This window comes from Enhydra lutris, unplaced genomic scaffold (genome assembly GCF_002288905.1).
Source record: "Enhydra lutris kenyoni isolate GAN:26980312 unplaced genomic scaffold, ASM228890v2 scaffoldscaffold4, whole genome shotgun sequence".
NCBI classification, from domain to species: Eukaryota; Metazoa; Chordata; class Mammalia; order Carnivora; family Mustelidae; genus Enhydra; species Enhydra lutris.
In genome coordinates this window covers 1,616,978-1,640,792 of record NW_019154088.1, presented here as the reverse complement: position 1 = coordinate 1,640,792, position 23,815 = coordinate 1,616,978, and the positions used below count along the sequence as shown (strand labels likewise).

The window sequence follows — 23,815 nt, the reverse complement described above, 5'->3', positions numbered from 1 at the left end:
ATTAACACATCATATCTACTAAAATTATCCCTATTAGTATTTGCCATATTTTAAAATATTTATTTCTTCACTAACAAATATATATTGAATATCTATCAAAAAGTGCTCAGTGATTTCAAACGTCTATTTTACTGTAGGTGGGTCACTATCATTATGTATTTTAGCAGCAGTAAATGTGAATTAAAACATTTTATGATATTCTGCACAGGTTATGTTTCTGCACTGGTCACTCAAAGAGTGAAAGCGTATATTATATACAACCTATTCAACTTCTGTTAGCACAGTATTTGAATGTTGTGTTAATTATATAGTGCTCAAGTCTAGAAGTTCTGTGTAGAGATAACATGTTGGAACTGTAATTTTCTCATGGCCCTTTGCATTTTCTGATTTCTCAGAGTGTAAATAATAGGATTCAGTAAGGGTGTGATAACAGTGTAAAATACAGCAAGGACTTTATTGCCTGCAAAACTGTTGAATGGCCAGGCATAGATAAAGGTACAAGGTCCAAAGAACAGAGTGACCACAATGATGTGTGCAGACATTGTAGACAGAGCCTTGGAGAGTCCTCTGCATGATCTTTGTTGTACAGTGATCAGGATGACAGTGTAGGAGACAAGGAGGAGGATGAAACAGATGAATGAGAGCAGCCCACTGTCAACAATGACAAAGAATTCCAGGGTGTATGTGTCCGTACAACCAAGCTTAATCACAAGGGGAAGGTCACAAAATATATTGTCTATGACATTGGGGCCACAGAAAGGCAAGTTTACCGTTAGTACCATCTGGCTTATGGTGTGTACAAACCCAATTGTCCATGAAAATATTACAAATCCACTCAGCAGCCTCTGGTTCATGATTGTCCTGTAGTGCAGGGGTTTGCATATGGCTACATATCTGTCAACGCCATGGCTATCAAAAGAGTTGCCTCAGCACCCCCAAAGAAGTGCATAAAGAACATCTGGGTCATGCAGCCCCATATGGAGATGGTCTTGTGTTCATTGAGTAAGTCTGTGATCATTCTGGGTGTTGTGACAGTGGAGAGGCACATATCCAGAAAAGAGAGGTTTCCAAGGAGGAAATACATGGGAGAATGAAGGTTGGAACTAATTGTCACTATGACCATAATGAGAATATTTCCCAACACAGTGGCACTGTAGATTAAGGAGAATGTTACAAAGAAGAAAATCTGAAGTTCCCATCGTCCAGAAAATCCTAGTAAAATAAACTCTGTCACTACAGATCCATTTTTAAGATCCATTTACTTGATTCAAAAAGGTTCCAGAAGTTCTTTTATACAAAGAAAATAAAGGGGTGCCTGGGTGGCTCTGCTTGTTAAGTGTCTGGCTCTTGATTTCACCTCAGGTCTTGATTGCAGTTTGGGTCTTGATCTCAGGGTTGTGAGTTCAATCCCTGTGTTAGGCTCCAATTAAGGAAAAAGAAAAAAAAAGGAATGAAAAAAATAAAGCCACAATTAACACTGATGTTTACCTATTTCTACTTGATGATAATAGTTGGTGATGTGAGAATATATAATTTTATATATTTACCTTTTTAAAATTTTCTGCTTTTTTGTATAAACGTCAAGTATTTTATTTTTATTTTTAAAAATTTTATGTTATTTTTTCAGTGTTCCAAGAGTCATTGGTTTTGCACCACACTCAATGCTCCATACAATATGTTCCCTCCTTAATACCCACCACCAGGCTTACTCATCCCCCCACCCGCCTCCCTTCCAAAACCCTCAGTTAGTTTCCCAGAGTCCACAGCCTCTCATCGTTTGTCTACTCCTTCAATTTCCTTCACTTTTCCTTCCCTCCTTCACTTTTCCTTTCTTTCTCCTAATGTCCTCCATGTTATTCCTTATGCTCCACAATTAAGTGCAACCATATGATATATAATTTTAAATATCTCAGCATCACCATCTATAATTTGAAATTATTTTATGGATCACATCACTTTGAAACAATATTCTTATAGGTAAGCAGCAATTAAAAAGCACTGATGGAGTAGAGGTTTTATTTTCTATTGTTTTATTCGATCAAATGATTTCTTTTATCAATTGACCTTGACTATCACTAATTTGCTCACTTAGAAAAATTAGGTAAATAGATATTTGCCTTTTATTATCACAATTGCTGTCACCTTTTGAGATCATGTTACAGCAATATATAAGGAATATAGAATTTGGAAGATTAGGAAATAGTATTGTCCTACACTACTGAAGTCATTTATTGATCATTCAGTAATTTCTAAAATAAAGAAAATATACATGTGCATACACATACACACACACACACACACACACACACAATATAGAGGCTAATTTGTACAAGGAAGAAAGTCTTTTAGTTCATTAAAAATTTAATGCTTTTTAGTTCCTGTTGTATAGTATACTGAGAATGTCACAAAAATGGACTCATCTTTAGATCTTTATGAACTTCTCTTCTCAATTCCTGTATTACTATTGTTTACGGTGAGGAATGTATGCATTGTGTGTAAATAAAGAATAAAGAAGTAAATAATGAAATGATCCAACCCTAATATAAATTTTACTTTGGTTTTAACATATTATACTAAAGAGTTTTTACTTGGCTTTTTAGACATTGTTCATAGGATCTAGAGTGATTAAATGATCAATAACTATTAAGTGATTACTATGTGCTAAATTCTGTCCTAAGTGTTTCACATACATTAACGCATTCAATGCTCATAACAATCATGAGAGGGGAGTATTATTATCCTCATTTTGCATATAAGGAAACTATATTATAGAAGTCTTTAATGACACAGGAACGCAGCTAACAAGGGTCAAACCTGTTGTTCAAGCCCGGTCAGTCTGATCATGAATTGGGTCCATATTAATAAACATATATATATATTTTTTAAGATTTTATTTATTTATTTGACAGACAGAGATCACAAGCAGGTGAAGAGGCAGGCAGAGAGAGAGAGAGGGAGAGGAAGAAGCAGGCTCCCCGCTGAGCAGAGAGCCCAACGTGGGGCTTGATCCCAGAACCCTGGGATCATGACCTAAGCTGAAGTCAGAGGCTTTAACCCACTGAGCCACCCAGGCGCCCCTAAACATATATTTTTTTAAATTTTTTATTTCTTTTCAGCGTAACAGTATTCATTGTTTTTGCACCACACCCAGTGCTCCATGCAATCCGTGCCCTCCCTAATACCCACCACCTGGTTCCCCCTACCTCCCACCCCCCGCCCCTTGCCTCCAAAATTAAATATATATTTATGGTCAAGTTATCAAGTATTGATTGAATTCATATGTTCCATGTGAATTCCTTAGGAAATATGCTTCAACAGGTATATTGGAATCCTTCTATGTTACAGTTAATTACACTGTATTTTCTTTTTTTTATGATTTTATTTGTTTATTTGACAGACAGAGATCACAAGCAGCTGAGCAGAGAGCCTGATGCAGGGCTTGATCCCAGGACCCTGGGATCATGACCCGAGTCGAAGGCAGAGGCTTTAACCCACTGAGCCACCCAGGTGCCCCTACACTGTATTTTCTTATACAGAATAAATCACCGCCCCGCTTCAAGAGACAATCTAGAGATACATAATTATCAGACAAAAAGTAGGAATAAACCAAATAAAAATATTTAAGTGAGCACATGTTGTATGTGACACACCGTAAGAATTTTTAAAGAATGAAGACCAATTCCAAGTGACACTTTCAGCTATAGCTTCAGGCTCACTTGTTATTGTCTTCAAAACACTTAAAAAATAAACATAATCCTCAGGGTCAGTAAACAAAAAGGAGAAGTCTTAGAGCATATGTGAGGATTTATAGGAAGAAAATATTAAAGCTGTGAGTAGAAGGAGTGATACATTTAGAAAAGGGACTGAATGCAGATAAGAAAGTGCATAGGAAGTTCTCTTTTATCCGATGACCTGTAACTTTCTCCTTGTCTTTATTTCTACTCAGGCCCTTATCAAAATGTCCTACCACCATTATCCAGCCTTAATTCCCTCAATTGCTTTCCTATCTTAGATATGTTTTAAGAACTGAATAATGCATACGAATTAATGAAAATTAAGATGAAAGTGATATTCTTGTCAGTCAAGGTCCAGGAGTAGATAGAGTAGATGTTGAATGATGACAGTGGGTCTGGAAGAGCACACAGAGGACAGCCACCAAGCACACCCTTTCCAAAGGTTTGTGTTTCATGATTATCAGGTGAGTGAGCAGGAATTTTGTTTTGGAGACCTTTGTGAAAGTAATTGTAATGATTACATGCACTTTGGAGAAACGCAAGTCTCGATGATTCTTAGATGAAATGAATATGCCAGCTACAATTTTGGAATGAATACATTTGCTACATAGAATTTCATGCCCCATGATATAAAGACAACAGAAAAACTTGGATATGAAATGAATATAGTTAAGCATAATGCAATTAGTATTAATAAAGTCTACATTACAGCTTTATTTTGCCTTTTCATTTTAATTTAGAGGGAAAGCTGGCATTCATTTATGTCAATAGCTTTCCCAACATATTTTTCTCTTATTCCTCTCCTTCCTTTCCCAAGCAAGTTTCTAAAATTGTTTCTTTAGTTCTACACTTAATATACCTGTTCTTAATTATGAGTGAACAAAAGCAATATAAATGAAAGAAAAGAAATCATATAGTTTAGACAGAAATTCTATTAGTGAAGAAAATTTTCTTCCTCTTCAATAAGCAATTGCACATTTTATTATAATTACTTTTACTCCATTTATGATGTGCTTTTGAGGAAATTTAAGGACAAATAATTATATATTATATAGTTTCTTACATCTTATTTAGCAAATGAAAAGTCTAGGTCCACATAATTAAATAAATTTCCCATATCTTAGATGTAGGACCACCCTAAAGAGATGTGGTATTAGGTGAGATGGTGTATGTGTAAGATTCTGACTAGGCACAGAAAGATGGCATGCACTGAATCTGAATCATTCATCTAAATCCAAGATTACAATCCAGAGAATTCTCCATATAAATCCCCATTAAGAAAGGAACAAGCCAAGACTTGTTTTATTTAGTTGGATATGAGCATTTCTGCTCTTCCTTACATGTATATAATATATGTTACTTAATCTAAAAACAAGTGAGTCACTTAACTATAGCAAACTGAGGGTTGCAAGAGGGGAGGTGGGTGGAGTTGGGTTAAATTGGTGATGAGGATTAAGGATTGCACTTGTCTTAATGAGTACTTGATGTGTGGAAGTGTTGAATTGCTGAGACTTATATTACACTGTATGTTAACTAACTGGAATTTGAATAAAAACTTTAAAAATATATAATTGAGTCTAGTAAATATTTTTTTTCTTTCATTGTCAGCACTTTAAGACTTCAAGAAAAAAGAAAAATTTCAATTTTGACTTATTTCATGTTTCTCAAAATTTATGCATACTTATGGTAAAGTACTGAAGGATCTCAAAAACATTATACTAAGTAAAAGAAGCAAGACTCAAAAGGCCACATGTATGATTTTATTTATGTGAAATATCTGGTGAACACAAATCTATAGAAACAGAATGTGCATTAGTGGTCACCTTGAGCTGGGGAGTGAGTGTAAGTGGGTAGAGTTATCTTTCTGTGGTGATGAAATGATGTATAATAAGATTGTGGTGATGGATGCATAACTGTGAATATAATAACAATCATTGAAATGTATATTTAAAGTCGGTAAATTTCAGAGTATATTAATTATATTCAATGAAACTCAAACTACTATACATTTTTTTGGTTTTATTAAGTTAAAATTATTGTTAATATGTTAATTTCATTGTTTTAAACAGTTTTCTAGTACTATCTGGCTGCTTTTACTCAAATATATTTCACTATGAGATAGTCGATATACTGAATATTTGATCCAAATTAGGTTTAAATTTATTTTTTTAAGATTTTATTGATTTATTTGACAGAGAGAGTGAGCACAAGCAGAGGGAGTGGGAGGCAGAAAGAGAAGGAGAAGTAAGTCCCCCAACAGAGCACAATCCCAGGACCCCAGGATCAGACCTGAGCCAAAGGCAGATGCTTAACTGACTGAGCTACCCAGGTGCCCCAAGTTTAAATTTCTTAATGTCCCCTCTATGATTTATATTTTTGACTATCTTATGTATTTAGAAGCTTGTTGTTTTTGTTAAAGAAGTTTGTTACTATTTTCCATACTATTTTAAATACTCATAATTGAGATTCCTGAATTATTCACACTTTCGTTCATTCCCTTGAATATGAACATTTTGTAGGGACTTCTCCCTTTTTAAAAAATTATTGGTTGATTGATTGATTTGATTGATTTATGAGAGAGAGAGAGCCAAGAGGAGGGAAGGGTGGTAGAATCCAAAGCAGACTCCCATGTAGCACAGAGCCCAGTGTGGGGCTTAATGTGGGGCTCAATCTCACAACCTGGAGAACCTGAGCTGAAATCAAGAGTTGAATGCTTAACTAACTTAGCCATCCAGGCACCCCAGGACTTCTCCCTATTTATTTCTTTAAGATTTTCATTTGTATTTGTGGTGTAATTGTCAGTTTTATACAGATATTCTTCTAGCTATCTGGTTCTGGTCATTAATTCTCCCTTGCCTGCTCCTTCTCTAGCTCTCATTATCATGTGCTTATTTACATGTCCTGTCAGCACCTGAAATGGTTAAAAGAAAAAATTGAGTTTTTAGCTATTACATTGTTTTCAATGTAGTCTGAGTTAATGGGTTGCTCACAATTTGCTTTTCTTAATTTTTGTCATCATTTTTAATTACTAACCATCTACTGACAAGTTTTACTTGTCAGTATCATGTCAATATGTTGAGAGCATATATTCTTTTTTTTTAAAGATTTTTTGTATTTATTTATTTGACAGAGATCACAAGTAGGCAGAAAGGCAGGCAGAGAGAGAGGAAGGGAAGCAGGCTCCCTGCTGAGCAGAGAGCCCAATGTGGGGCTCGATCCCAGGACCCTGGGATCATGACCTGAGCCAAATGCAGAGGCTTTAACCCACTGAGCCACCCAGGTGCCCCGAGAACATATATTATTTAAATCTGTATAAAAATTCCTGGCTGTATGTCACTGTGAAATAGTAATGTGATCTCCCAGTGAGAGAGAATTTGATATCTCAAAAGCCACAACATATTCCTCTCAGCCAACACAAAATTAATTAAAATACCATGTTCAGTATATAAAACTTTTAATAAATTAGTTCTCTATGATGTTTCCACTTACCTGTTCTAAAGATACAATATGAAGAACAATATGTTCGAGGGGATAATAAAAATTATAAATCAGCTTTTCACTGTCTGTGATACTCTGTATATGAATATATATACTATCTTCTACTTCTTTTATAAGGATGTGAATCACTTTGGAGGCAGATGTGTTGGGGCTCTGGGAATCCATATTTCAGTGGGAGTTGTTAGGGTACTGAGGCTATTGTCCTGGCATGACCAGGAGAGAAGTTTACTCTTAATTTCTGGCCCTGCAACGTGCTGCGGTACTCTCTGGACATTGGCTTGATCACACTGGGTGGGAGAGTGTTCGTTGATTGGTTGTATTATATGAATTCTAGACATCTTTGAATTAACGGATGATTGTTTTCCCTCGTATTACTTTAAACTATCTTCTTACCTTCCTTCTGACAACTTTTTGTAATTTTTAAATTATTATTAATAATAATAATTATTATAGTTATTAGTTATTATTATAAATAATTTCCAGGCTGAATATAACATCCTAAACATAAAAATAGATCTCTATATGCTATAAATTAATTGACAGCATATATTATATACAACATACATATATTCAGGAAGTAGAAATTTTAGAAGACAAAGTTAAATAAATTATGCTAAGTAATTTAAAATTTGAAATGATACATTGATGATACAACTGTTTTGTGCTTATTTTAATTTAATAATTATGTGGTTTTCAAAGAATATCTATATGACACAAAATGGTTTCATAATCATTACCCCTTTTACTATAAAATAGTCATAAATTCTTGTTCTATGAGGTATTGCTTTTATAAAATTAATCATAATTGATGATCTTGGTGTACTTTGTACACAGGCTTCAATGTTTGTTTCAATAACTTGTCAACAAAGGTTTTCGTGAATAACTCAAATTGGTTGATATTGCTGTCACTTATATGCAAGTTCTTATTTAATTCCAGTCAAATTCACCACTTAACCCATGGCTTAATGTGGTTTTTGTCAAGACATCATGTTTATCATAGGAGTCATTACAGTTGATGACAGATGATTAGATATAGATGTTAAAATCATCCATACTTTTGTATAATGCAAAACTCCTTTCTCATAAGACAAATCTGATTCCACCACAAATCATTTAATTTGAAATCATTAGAATGTTTTCTGTGTACTTCTTGATATTGTTTGCTGATAAGAAATGCATTTTATTTATTGTCTTACTGCTTGTGTAAGTCATTTTTACAGTGGCTGAAAACAGAATTATTTTCTCAGTAGAATGTGGCTTTTATCCTTTTGCTATTAGTAAGAAACATTCAAGAATATGTTCAGTAAAAAATTGAAACCCTTCGTTTATTAGCTGGTGAATATTAATACTGCAAAAATTTATAGAGCTTTATGAATTTTATATTTACTTTTTAAATGTTTTGCTTATGATCACTAGTTAATATATCAAGGTACAGTATAGATTATCAGGTTCATTGTTAAAAATAATGGAAGTAAATTCATATTGTAATATAATGTTTGTCAATAATTTGGAATGTTTTTAGCCAGCTTATTGTCAGTTTTCACAACTTTTTGTTCTTTTACTTTGTGATTAAGCTGACAAAGGTTCATATTATGTGTAAAATTGTCAACCCCATCATTTTATAATCATTTATGTGAATTTTTATAACTAAAATTATCTTCAATGCAAGGCTTATTAACACAAATCTATTTAAGCTTCTTATAAAGTTTTGGAGAACAAATCAAATTAAAATGAAATAACATAATCCTTCAGTTTTCCCTTCTCCCAATTTTGGCACACCTAAGCTGTAATACATAGCAATGTGTTCAAAGCAAATAGCTGCAAAATGAACCGCTCTAAATCTCTCTGTCTTTTGGTTCACTCATACTTTTTCAGACAGACCAACTTAAATACCATAAGTAATGTGACCAGGTATTATACAGATTAATTTTGAGTACCAAAAATAATCTGAATATTAAATATGAATGAAGCTTACTTATCTTTTCAAGTTGAGACACGTAAATAGATGTTCACATTTTTTCTGTATATTTGATGAATTGGCTAGAAAGAGCTTAAAATGTATTCACCCTCCTTTGGGACAGTGGGTTTAAATAAATTGTAATGACTGTTTAATTAAATCTTCTCTTTTGGTTCAACAATGGATATTGACCCAATTAATACTCCTCCTGGTCTGTACTTCCCACAATTACAGTTCTTTACTTCTTGAATGAATATTCACCCTCTATTACTGGTGAGGGTAAAATTCTGTAATTCGTCAAGTATTCCTTTCCTGTCCTCAAATGTTCAATATTCCCAAATGCATCACTGCATATTCTCTGGTGATAAGGATTGTATTTAGCATTCATTCTTCATTTAATTTCTTACTTTTGGCCAATTTATTGAGTGAATTTGCTTTCTGTTCTCTAATATCCTTTCACTCTCTAGTGTTAAATATACTGTCCTTTGATTTCCTCTAAAGAAAATTCTGGAAACAAAATTTTGATTTTTTAACTTTAAAATTGTTTTCTAGTTGTGTAAGTTCTTATAGTGCAGATATTGCTCTAAGATATAAGGAAACGCTTTACAACTAGTTCTCAAGTGGCTAGAGTGAGGCTTTGCAATAGGTACTGAACTCAGCAAGTCTCAAACTTTCTTGGGCCCATAATGTATGTCAGGAACCTGTCCTAAAGGATCTCAGAATCTTATTATTCAATAGTGACCCTAAATTGCAAATTTCTCCTAAAAGAGGCTATCTTTCCTCAAAAAGGCAACTTTGTCTTTAATGGTAGGCATTGATTGGCTGCACAGAGAAGGAAGAAGAAAATTCTAGGCAGAAATAATTATATGTAGGGAGGTATGGAAGCATAGAATATTCTGATTTATTGAATGAAGAGAAAATAGCTAGTATGTTTGAAGTACGTGGTAACTTGGGTGGTAAAGAAGGGAGATTTTTTTTTTTAATTTAATTTAATTTTTTCAGTGTTCCAAGATTCATTGTTTACGTACAGCACCCAGTGCTCCAAGCAATAGGTGTCCTCCATAATACCCACCACCAGGCTCACCCGTCCCCCCACCCCCCTTCCCTCTAAAACCCTCAGTTTGTTTCTTAGAGTCCCCAAAGAAGGGAGAGTTTTCGATGGGGACAGAAAGTTAGGTTAGAATAAGAACTTTGAAGGGTCTTAAATACCTAAGTAGTTTAGAATATATTCTATAACTAGTGGGGAGTGCTTGAAATGGTAAAATAGAGACTGAAAGAATTGAGTTTTCACAGGATGATGGTAGTAGTGCTGTGAAGTAATTACTGTGTTATTTTAATAATCTACATAAAAAAATGATGAAAGTGTGACCTAAGGCCTTAGAGGGTAATGGAGAAGAGGTTCTGATTATATTACCTGGTAGAGGGGTGCCTGGGTGGCTCAGTGGGTTAAAACCTCTGCCTTTGGCTTAGGTCATGATCCCAGGGTTCTCGGATCAAGCCCTGCATCGGGCTCTCTGCTCAGTGGCGAGCCTGCTTCCCCCTCTCTCTTTCTGCAGGCAGAGAGAGAGAGGGGGGGAAGCAGGCTCCCTGCTTGTGATCTCTGTCTGTCAAATAAATAAATAAAATCTTTTAAAAAATAAAAAAAAACTAAATAAATAATCTGGTAGAATCATGAAAATTTGTTAACGGATTGTACAGAAATGATCACACATTGAACAGAGTAAGTGGTGAGTTCCATAATACTGTTTGCAGATGTTCTATATCAGAATCAGATAAGGTAGGAACTTTTGGACTGACAGAGTGATGAGCCTAGTGTACTTTCTCTCCCAAAAAAACAAACACTTCATTCGTGAATCTTTCAGAGAACAAAAATGTACAGTCTTCAGAAATTGGCCAAATCATATAGAAAATAGAGAAGTGGTCCTTTAAGAAAATCTACTAAATCTTAAGAATAGTAGTCTAGCATTTAAGCCTCCCCCGACCCCATGTCTCCTTTCAGAGCTCCATATTGTAGAAGCTCTTTTCTGCTGCACTCTGGTTACTCTGCTGTGCAGGTATGGTGAAGAAAATAGGGATTCCCTCTCTGCACAAATCAGGCTAGCATTTTGTTCTTAGGTTTTACCCTGGAATGGTAAGGACTTAAGTCTTGAAGAGGTTATACTCTAGGTGAGTACCAAGGAAACGGTGAGGTTATCTTTCTCCATTCCACATCTACTTATGTAACAGACATTCCACCTATGGAATTTAAAGGTATTTAAAGCAGTCAAACTCATGGAAACAGAAAGTAATAGGGTAGTGACCAAAGCCTGGACAGAGGAGGGTAAATGGGCAGTTGCTGTTCAATGGGTATATAGTTTCAGCTATGCAAGATCAAATTCTGGAATTTCTGCTGTAAAACAGTGCCCCTAAAGGTAACAATACTACATTGTGTGCTTCAAAATTTGTAAGAGGGTGGTTCCCATACTAAATAATCTAGCACAGGGGACCTGGGGGCTCAGTTGGTTAAGCGTCTGCCTTTGGCTCAAGTCATGATCCAAAGGTCCTGGGATCCATTCCCACATTAGGCTCCCTGTTTAGCCGGGAGTCTGCTTCTCCCTCTCCCTCTGTCCCTCCCCACTTCTCATGTGCGGTCTCTCTCTCTCTCTCTCTCTCTCTCTCTCTCTCAAATAAATAAATAAATAAAATCATTAAAAAACAAGTGAAATATAAAAATAGCAATCACTTAAAAATGTTTTTTAACACAGCAATAAATAACAACTGTATTGTAGACATGGCAGGCTGAGGACACCAAGACCCCCCCTTAGCATCCCTTTCCTCCAGCTTAGTTAGAATTGAAGTTCATGTCAGAAGGGGAAAGTTCAGATGACCAAGACTTTTGCTTCTGTAGTGCCCACTCACACAGGAGGATGTCACTTAGGGAGAAATGGGCTGTATCCCTGCCCTCAACTCCTGTGCAATGGTACTCAGGCTCTGCACAGAAGGACAGGCATACCATAAGGATGAAAAACTCCATAGCTCTATCTCAGCTCTATCTCTGAAAAATGAGCAACACTAAACCAAGAGCAATTTCTAGGAAGCCAACCTTTAAAAAAAAAAGTCACACAAATTCCTGTTAGTCAGGAAGACAGTGTGAGTGCTGAAGTCTGTGCACCTCTCAGGAAACACTAGATTTAGAGCATCCAGCTATTAGTCCCTCAATAAATGGGCAAAAATGTAAACTCTAAACTGTGATAGTTGCCTCTAAGCCACACAACATGTCTACTAGTTAAGTGTAAAATTCTACCTGGCCTAGGAGACTTAAGCAAAACCACCAAACAGTAAGTGTTTTATGATGTCCCAAAGGTAACCAAGCTGGTAATTAAAAACATGGAGCTGGATGTGATGCATAAACAATGAATTTTGGAACACTGAAAAAAAATTAAATTAAATTAAATTAAATTAAATTAAAAAAAAACTTAAACACAAGGAAAAAATCTGAGCAGGGACATCATAGGGTACACACTGCAGGGACAATACACTTCAGAGTTGATTCAGCCAAGGAACTAAACAACCGACCAATCAAACAATTTCACTAACATCAATATTGGAGAGGAGAGGGATCAGTAACCAGAGTTGCTAAAATACATTATTAAAAATGTGTAGTTTTGGGGTGCCTGGGTGGCTCAGTCAGTTAAGCATCTGTTTTCAGCTGAGGTCATGATTCCAGAGTCCTGGGATTGAGCATCCTGCTCAGTGGGGAGTTTGCTTTTCTCTTTCCCTCTGCTGCTCCCCTGGCTCATGCGTTTTCTCTCTCTCTTTCTATCTCTCTCTCAAAAATAAATAAATACCCCTGGGGATAAAAATATATTATATGTTTATAAAAAATAAAATTAAAAAAAAAATAAAATACTTTAAAAATAAAAAAATAAATAATGTCCATGTTTTTTTTTAAATTTTATTTATTTATTTTTACAGAGAAAGATCACAAGTAGGCAGAGAGGCAGGCAGAGAGAGAAGGGGAAGCAGGCTCCCCACTGAGCAGAGAGCCTGATGTGGGGCCAGATCTCAGGACCCTGAGACCATGACCCGAGCTGAAGGCAGAGGCTTTAACCCACTGAGCCACCCAGGCGCCCCCCAGAATGTCCAGTTTTAAACAAAACTGATGAGACATATAAAGAAGCACACAACTATGTCCACTACATGACATAAAAGATTAACAGAAACTGCTTTTGTGGGGACTCCAATGTGCACTTAGTAGAAAAACAAACTTCAAAGTAACTATTATAAATATATCCTGAGAACTAAAGGAAAGCATGCCCAGAGAAGTAGAGGAAGGATGACAATATCTCATCAAATAGAGGGTATCAAAACAGATAGAAATTATTATTTTTTTTAAAGTGGAGATTCTGAAGTTGAAAAGTATAATAATTCACTCAAAGGTAGAAGTCACTAGAGGAGCTCACCGTTTGATGTGAGCAGTCAGAAGGACGAACCAGGGAACTTGAAGATACATCTGTAGCAATTATGCAATCTTAAGAACAGTTGTAAAACAGAAAATGAGGAAAAGTGAATAGAACCTCAGAAGAATGACAGCACCATTAACTGTGCCAGTATATATGTAATAGGATAGTATATATGTAATAGTAAATTTTGGCTTCTAGATTGGACCATTAATCTGATCAAGATCTTATTAATTCAAATAGGGAGTGCAGGAAAAATAACAGGTTTAGGAAGTTAGGTAACTTACTTAGTTTTTATATTTTGGGCTTGAAATGTCTTCGAGATACCCGGGGAATGGCTCAGTAAAAAGTTGAAAATAAAAATTTACAGCTCAGAGATGAGGAACAGAAAGGAGAAAATGATATTACTGAGGGTAAGTATAAAAAATTCCACCTTGAAGGCTGGGTGAGCAAAAGACATTACCCAGAACCCATAAATGTTGCCAGATCAGTGTCATCATTAGTGATGCTGAAACCTCTATCCTATTACTGAGTAAGAAGATAAGAGCTCATGCACTTGTTGAAATTTGGATCCTTCACTTGCTGATGCTGCTGAGCCCCCCAAAATAATTCTGAAGTCCACAGCTGCCCAATACTGCTGCTACCTGATCCCAAAGCAGAGGAATGTAAAGCTTCTCCCTTTTTCTTGCCGTCCAATATCATATTAATGTCTCCCACTGATAGAACCTGATAGGAATAAGTTTGCAAGGGAGTTCAGGAAGTATAATTTTTAGGCTTGTAGCTATCTCCTATAGAGAGAGGACTACAGAAGAGCTAATAAGGGGCTGATAGTCAAAAGAGAAACATCCAGAATCATCTTTCCATTTGGTTGCTCAGCATCCATGCACATCATTCCATCTTTATTTAAACTTCCAATCAATGACAGTTACTTCAACCTAAAGATTCACTTATCCTACATACAAATTAAGACATTCTCCCCTTTTTCTCCAATCATAAGCTAAATATTCTCATAAATTACTATATCCTTGTCAATGGAGTGTTGGGATCTCCTCTAGTTTAGTCATAATCTCACAGGAATATTCTGTAACCTAGAGACTAAATGGTAAAATTAATCACCAACATCTTGGTGAGGAAAAATTAAAAAAAAGGAATTTAATAAATACAATAAATACACAATTGCCATAATATAGGAGGAACTGAGTTGCCACAACTCAGGAGGAAAATATTTTAGTTATTATAATCATCGTTTTCCTACTAATGGGTCATGAGACTCAATTGTCCTTCATTGTTTTCTTTTACTTCCAATTGCTTTCTTCTTTTGTCTTCATCTAATATCTCCAATAATGAGGATTCTTTACTTGGTGGAGTGAATTAAATTTAAAATTTTATTTGCTCATGCCTTTCTCATTTACTTTTTTATTGAAATACAATAAACATATTATATTAGTTTCATATGTACAATATATTGATTCAGCAGTTCTATACATTACTTAGTGCTCACATAATATATGTAGTCACCCCTAGTCACCATTAATGTTATCCCTGTGCACTGTTATTGGGAATGTAAATTGATGGAGCCACTGTGGAAAACATTTTCATTTGCTTTTATTACTTGATATGCAAATATTATGAGGCCCCACAGATAATCACTTGAATTTCATATATGATTTTTCTACCCTACTGAGTAACACTAATCCTAGTATACCTTGATAATTGGAATCAGTCTTTTGAGTTGGCTTAATAAGTTCTATGAAATCAGAGATATAAAGAGACTGAAATGGCTGGTGACTTTGACCTTCAGATCAATTTATCTTCTTGTTGGAAAGAGTTATTTATTGAAAACATGTAAAAGAGGGTATGGGAGACAAAGTTATGAATGTTATTAAAATTTTACTATAAAGTCAATCTATTATAAAAGTATAGATTTTGAAGTTAGAGGGAGGATCTGATTCTCAGTCTAGTACTTACAGTGGCAAGTTCATTAAATGAAAGAATTCTCAGTTTTCTACTGAGAATATGTTAATAATGTGCTCTATTTTCATTGCTGTAAAGTTAAGAGAAAACACATGCAAAGTGCCTAACCCATGATTAGAACTCACTAAATACTTATTTAGAATCTCCTTTATTTCATAAAAAACTGAAAATTACAACATATAAGAATGATTATATTGAATAGTTTGTATTTGGTTGCATGATTCAGGATATTTTATTGCATATATATACTTGTGTAGGGAAGGATTACCATTTCCCAAAAATGTGACTTATGGTTGATACAAAATTAAATACCTCAGTATCTTTGGATGATGATGGTAATGACAACAATGATGATGATGACTTTGATGATTGTAATGTTTCAGTTAAAAGGTTGATCTGGAACTCACTTGTTTGGTCTTTATTTTTCTTATTGCTTTCCTCATGTCTTTATTCCTGAATGTGTAGATGATTGGATTTAAAAGGGGAGTGAAAATTGTGTAAAACACAGAAAGGATCTTATCTATGGACACCCTGTTGAAAGGCCATATATAGATAAAGATGCAAGGTCCAAAGAACAGTACCACCACTGTAATGTGGGCTGAAAGAGTGGATAAAGCCTTGGAAGACCCATTGGAGGAGCGATGCCGGACAGTAATCAGAATGATACTATAGGAGATGAACAGAAAGATGAAACAGAACAAAGAAAGTAGTCCACTAAATGCAATGACTAATAATTCCAAGATATAAGTGTCAGTACAAGCAAGTCTGATGACCTGAGGCAGATCACAAAAAAAGCTATCCACAACATTGAGGCCACAGAATGGTAAAGTCACTGTGAACACCATTTGGCTCATAGTGTGCACAAAACCAGTGGTCCAGGACAGAAGTGCAAGTCCTATGCAAACACGGTTGCTCATGATAGTTTTGCAATGGAGGGGTTTGCAAATGGCAATGAATCTATCAATTGCCATGGCTACAAGCAACATCATCTCACTTCCACCTAAAAGGTGAAGGAAGAACATCTGGGCCATGCAGCCTTCATAGGAGATAGCCTTATATTCACTAATTAGGTCACAGATCATTTTAGGAGTAGCAAAGGAGGCCAGGGACATATCAATAAAGGAGAGGTTGGCCAGTAAGAAGTACATGGGAGAGTGTAAGTGAGGATCTAGTTTTACCACAAAGATAATGATGAGGTTGCCTAATACAATGGCTATGTAGATAATGGAAAAAAACAAGAAAAAGCAAATCTGTAACTCAGGAAACTCTACCAAGCCCAAAAAATAAACTCAGACGCCATGGAGTGATTTTGTTTCTCCATTTGTTTGGTTATTGGCATATGTTACCTAAAACAAGATCAAAATAGATTAAAATCAGTGAATTAAAGTTGAGAGATGAAATATATATACACTTAACTTTGCTCCCTAAAATCCACTGAAATGTGCAAAAAGAATCAAAAGTTTTGAACAACATTGAATCCAAAGTTTAAGAAAAAAAGAATAGACAGAATGTCTTAACAAAGCTTATGAGGAATTTCTGCCATAAACTCAGACATTTGAAGAAAATTATAGTCGGCACTACTTAGCTCATATTTGCACTAATCTTGAGAAAAGTGAGTATCTGAGTTGGTGAAAGAATTTAGAAGTTCTTCTCCACCTTTTTCAAGGATAAGGTTTAGATTTATTGGTCATCCATGGGCAAAGAAAAGGAAATCTTCCATTTTGAAATCTATTTCTGCACTGCCTATCAGTGAAGATGATGCCAAAGTGATTTTCTAACTGAAAAACAGGACCAAGAAAAATTAAAGTAGATGGAATATAAAACATGGCAAGTCTCAGAGTCAGTTCTGTAGTGGCTGCTGAAAATCAGATGAGCAGTCATAATAAACACTGAGTTTTGGACAGTTGAATCTAGGGTTGGCCAAATTGAGGTGGCTTCTCATTTTCTTTTTCCATAAGGTGGAGAAAAGACTCAGATGTTTGGGTCTTATCCCATGGGCTCTGACTTTACCTCCAAGCCTATATGAAGTTAGTAGATAGGAAGGTACAGTGCTCAGATATGACATAAATGGATGCTTGCTGCTAGCTTCCTACTGCCTCGCTTAAGTTACATTCTTTGTCAAGTGGCTAAACATCCTAATGGATTTGGTATAACATCCATATTATTTGTAAGAGAGTATGATTGTAGAGTTCTGATAAACAAAAGAGGATCTGTAGGGAACAGATCCATGTGCTTCTAGATGACTAAGGCAGACCCATGTGGAATGACATCCATTTAAGCATGAATGATGCCAGCCAGAAATTTTGAAGTAAAGTATCAAGGAAGATAAGCAGATATCCACGAAGAGATAGTAGTAACAGAACAAATTTTTTGAGACTTAAAAAAAAGTGACATCTGAAAAAAAATGAAGAAATGGAAAAAAACACAAAAGAGTTTATATCTGAAGACTTAATTCATATAAATAGATACAATATAGTTTTAAAATATTTTGAAATGTAAGAATTTGGAAAAGTATAAGAATAAAATAACTGAGATATTCATACCATTATTTAGAGTAAATAAATATTTATATTTTCATCATTTTGCTTCACAGATTTAAATAAAAAACTACTAGAATAAGTGTATTTCACTTAACATCTTACTATTTTGGGTGTGGCTTTTAAAAATGAATAGATGATATCCTATCATAACAAAATTCTGAGAAAAAAATTATTTTTACTGAAGTATTGCTATTATAAAAATGGTGCAACCATCAGTTTGTTTTCTGTATTTGTAGGTTGGATTCTGCTTTTTGTTTCTTTATTCATTTGATTTTTTTTTTTTTTTTTTTTTTAGATTCCACATATAAACGAACACACTAATGGTTGCCAGAAGGGATAGGGGTGGGAGGATGAGCAAAATGGATGAAAGTGAGTGAGATACACAGGATTCCAGTTTTGGAATGAATAAGTCATGGGAGAACAAAAAGTAAAATTCAGGGCCTATAGTCAATGGTATTGTAATAGGGTTGAATGGTGAAAGATGGTAGCTATACTTGAGCTGAGCAGAGTATGACATATAGATTTGTGGAATCACTGTGTTGAATACCTGAAACTAATATACTGTTGTGTTTCAAGGATACTCCAATTAAAAAAAGAAAGTTCACTTTTTTTTTTACTTTGCATAATACTCTCTAGCTCCCTCAATGTCATTGCAAATGGCAATATTTCATTCTTTTTGAGGGCTGAGTAATATTTCATTGCATACATACACCATTTCCTCTTTATCTCTTCATCAGTCAGTGCACATTTGGGCTCTCCATAATTGGTTTATGTTGATAATGCTGGTATAAACATTGGGGTGCATGTACGCCCTTGAATTCAAATTTTTGTATCCTTTGGGTAAATACCTTGTAGTACAATCACTGGATCCTATCGTAGGTCTATTTTTAACCTTTTGAGGATCTTCCATACCGTTTTCCACAGTGGCTGCACCAGCTTGCATTCTTACCAACAGTGTAGGAGGGTTCCCTTTTCTCCACATCACTCATCTTTAGGGAAATACATATCAAAACTACAATGAGATATCTCCTTACACCTGTCAGAATGGCTAAAATTAACAATATGAGAAACAAAAAATTGTGGCATGGCATTATATTTTGATTTCACTTTGCAACATTTTTAAAAAGAACCCTCAATTCTGTGATTTATAGTATAAGTTTTCACAGGGAAATGGTCAAATACTTATTGTACTATTAGCTTTAATAAGTAATATTTGGAAATCTCCTCCAAATCCTGTCATTAATAGAATGATTTAAAATGGAGATCTATATGTGCTTATATGGAAAATGTGTAAGATATGTTATTAAATTTTAAAATGTCATTATATTAAATATTTTAAATAGATTATTATCACATTTTATGAAAAATTATGCACCCATGTACAAATTCCAGAGAAATCTCAGAGAAACATAGATTTATTGAAGTATCAAGAGTGCTTAACTCTGGTCTATTTAGCTTCTAGAGTTAGTGCAGATTCTAATTTTTATTAGTCAGGTTCTGTAAAATTTAATGAAGTTGAATTAGATCTTAGATAAATAATCAATGCTCCCCAAAATGTAGTTGATATTTAGCTAGGGACTTCAAATCAGAAAGTCATTTATGTTACATATAGCTGTAAAGAACTTGCAAAATAATCTGTAAATAACTTGCAGCTTGGGATAGTAACAGGCTATGCTGGTTTATCATCTATTCCCTAAAACATTTAGAGTTGCAGCAGCACTAAAGATGATAGTATGGATTTGGCAATCTATTACAGACAGCCAGGGTTGGAAATACATTCTGTGTCATATATCCACTTGTGACAAAGCAACTCACCAAAAAAGGCAAGATGTCTTCTGTCCCCTTTTCCCACCAGCCCTTCCAAAAGTGTCCTCTGAGAATTCCAGGACAATTCTTGAAAACAACGAGAGAGACAAATCTGATTTTAAAATGTGTTACAAAGCTAGAGTAATGAAATGATACTTTACCTTACTAAGAATAGATAGAATAATAAACAGATGTAAAACACCCGAGACTTTTTAGTAAAAGAGTCCTATATTAAAAATACTGTTTAGGATAAAGTTGCAGTTACTTGAGAATAAATAAGCTGGTGAGCTACACAGTCGTTAATAAAAATGAATTTAAATACTTAAGTATATAAATAATAGTTCAAATAATAAATAATAGAAATAAATAAGTGAATATCATGCTTTGTTATATTTTATAATATTGGCTTAGGATCATGACAAAGGCAGAAACCACAGAAGTTAAGGTTTTAATAGATTTATTCAGTGAAGATGAGCAAGCTCTCTATTATCTCAAAAACATACCCAAAATTCTAAGAGGCAAAAGCTGAACTGGAGAAAAGTAGCCAAATATATATGTCCTTAATATCAAAGTCTTATACATTGATACAGAAAATTTCAAGAGACCTATATAAAAAGCCAAGCTAAAATAAAAATGTTTAAGAAAATATATAAACAATGGTTGAATATATGAAAAAGAGAGTTTAATTTCAGTAAAATATACGTTGAGGTCACATACATCAAAGTGTTTTAGTGTTTTATTTTGGATGTATAATTATATATCTGGTATGTATTTTTCTATATTTCTTGATTTATCACAAATACTATGTATTAAACATGTTCTACATTTGAAATTGGAAATTTTTAAAGTAAATAATTTATTTAATGAAATGGAAACATAGAAAAATCTTTAACTTTTCTTCTCCATACCTTATTCTTGCTTTAGGAGTTGTAACTGAAAGTCATTGAGACTCAGGAGTTTTTCACATGTCCCCACTTCTTCCATGTTCCTTTTGTGTGTCCCCATTCTAATGAAGGAGAACTCCCTTTTATTTTGAAACCACAGCAACAACATGAGGAATTTGTCAATTAATGACCCTGGGAAAACCTTGCATCTTATAAATGAATTCCCTCAGCAATTAAAAGCCATACATTTGACAAGCTAGATTATTCAGAATCTCTCATTAGTGTGTAGATTTTCCCCATAAAGAAGGGACAGAAAACTGAATGGGAAGAAATCAGAGAGGGAGATAAACCGTGAGAGACTCTGGATTCCTGGAAACAAACTGAGGATTACAGAAGGAAGGGGGGTAGGAAGGATGGGGTAACTGGGTGATGGGTACCAAGGAGGGCACATGCGGTGATAAGTCCTGGGTGTTATGTGCAACTAATGAATTGTTGAACACTACATTAAAAACTAATGCTGTACTACACATTGGCTAATTGAACAATAAAAAAGAGAGAGAGAGACAGAAAGAATGCATTATCAACCAAACAATGTAATTGTGTTTCTGTGAGCAGACGCAGACATATAAACTGTCTCTTTAAAATGTGGATAACTTTGAATTTTCCGAAGTCCAGAGTAAGAAGAATTTAGAAACATGAGATAAATAGAAAACTTCTTATAAAACTTTGATGGTCACAAAAATCTCTTTCATTAATCTTATCTGAATAAAGGTGAAGAGAAGAGTACCATTTAATGGAAATAACTGGTTCCTAAGGGTCACATCTCTCTAATACCTTTCTAATTTTCTTCTATAATTAATTCCTTTTGGGTTTGTAAGCTTTGTTGATACTGCATTGTGCCAGAACACTTCATGGTTAAAATGAAAGCAATTTGCCATTCTTTATTTGATCTCTTTCTTGTTAAGCAATAGCTGAATAGTTTCTTCTTTCTCACATTGGACTGCCTATGGTTATGATGTCAACAAATGGACTATGGCCTATACAACCACTACTTTATCTAATTATGCTATTATTTTAGTGAACAGCTTGGTCAGCAATATCTAAAACTACTTTTTTTTTGTCATCTCTGAATTGATTAATTCAACCATTGATTACTTCATACATTTGTAGCTCAGACACTAAAGAAAATAACATATTTATTAATGGGGTTTATGTATTATTTCCAGAACTGGGCATAATCACACATTTGTCTTAGATATACTGTGGAGTAGAATTACTAGATCATGGGGGTAGGCATGTCTTTTAAAAAGTGCCAGAGAGTTGCAATGTAGTTGTACTTCTTTACACTCCCTCTTGCAGTGTAGAGTTCAGGTTGTTCTATAGTCTTACAAGATTTTGGTATTATGAAGCCTTTTTAATTTTACCAATTTTTTTTTAAAGATCTTATTCATCCACTTGACAGACAGAGATCACAAGTAGGCAGAGAGGCAGGCAGAGAGAGAGGAGGAAGCAGGCTCCCTGCCGAGCAGAGAGCTCGATGCGGGGCTCGATCCCAGGACCCTGGGATCATGACCGGAGCCGAAGGCAGAGGCCTTAACCCACTGAGCCACCCAGGTGCCCCTAGCAATTTTTTTAGATATATTGGAATCTTGATTGTGGTTTAATTATTATTTCCCTGATATTTCATGATGTAAGATAGCTTTTCATATGGTTATTTACTTTTTGAATATTTCCAGTTGTGAAGTATCTACTTACCTCTTTGTGTCCAAAGCATATGAGTACTTGCCAAGAGAGAGGGGCAAACCGAGAAATACTCTTAACCCTAGAGAACAAATTGATAGTCACCAGAGGAGAGGTGCGTGGGGGCATGGGTGAAATAGATGGTGGGGATGAAGGAGTGCACTTGCTGTGAGGAGCAATAGGTGCTGTATGGAAGTGTTGAGTCACTACATTGTATGCCTGAAACTAATATTACACTGTATATCAACTAACTGGAATTTAAATAAAAACTTTAAAAAAAGAAAAGTTGACATACCAGAAAAGACATTTCAAATACGTATTGCCAACAATGTTCTTATTTTGAAAATATACCAAAAAATTCAATAATGTAATATTCATAATGTATGGTAGGGTTTCTCAGTCTTGTCATTATTGACATTTTAGGCTCAGTGATTCTCTTTTGTGGGAGACTGCCTTGAGCACTCTATGATATTTAGGTGCATTCCTGGCCTCTATCCATTACATGCCAATAGTTGTCCCCACATGGAACACCCCAAAATATCCCCAGATATTACCAAATCCCCCTCAGTTGAGAAGCACTGACTGATATATTCCATTGAGTAATAATAAGTACAAACATAAATATATAAATATTAAATATAAAATTTAAATATAAAATTTTAAATATAAAATACTTAATAAAAATTGCAAGAAAAGTTAAGATAACCAAGAGAAAAAAACAACCAAGAAAACCATATTCAAAAATACTTAGATGATGGAATTTTAAAGATTCTAAAAACAGGTTCTATTAAATAATCAGGAAATTATAGGAAAACATAAACATGACAGAAAAAACAAAAGACATAAAAAAAGTCAAATGGAATTTTAAAATATAGAAATTGAGAAATTCCATTGCAAAGACAAAAGAATATCAACAACAAAAATCCCTAGATAGAAAATAGAAACCATTTAAGCTAAAGCTAAAGCAAAAGCCAAAAAAATTGTGGAAAAAATGAACAGAATTTCAGTGACCTATAAAAAATATCAAATGATCTATGGTGAGTGCTGTGAAGTATGTAAACCTGGTGATTCACAGACTTGTACCCCTGGGGATAAAAATACATTATATGTTTATAAAAAAATAAAAAAAATTAATAAATTTAAAAAAATCAAATGATCTAAAAAAAGAATCAAATGATCCAATGCATGTGGTACTAGATTCAAAGATGACAGAAAAAAAAATTTGAAAAATAATGTTTAAAAA

General features: G+C 34.5%; 2 protein-coding genes across 2 annotated transcripts; both read right to left on the bottom strand.

The window, feature by feature from the left end:
- Positions 1-320: 320 nt before the first annotated feature.
- On the bottom strand, positions 321-1,258 carry LOC111138838 (olfactory receptor 4L1-like). Its single transcript, XM_022490742.1, is given in 2 exon segments — positions 321-901; positions 904-1,258. Coding segments are annotated over 2 exon segments (936 nt in total).
- A 14,727-nt stretch (positions 1,259-15,985) lies between these two features.
- On the bottom strand, positions 15,986-16,923 carry LOC111161787 (olfactory receptor 4K13-like). The gene is given in 2 exon segments (XM_022525748.1): positions 15,986-16,884; positions 16,887-16,923. Coding segments are annotated over 2 exon segments (936 nt in total).
- Positions 16,924-23,815: the final 6,892 nt, after the last annotated feature.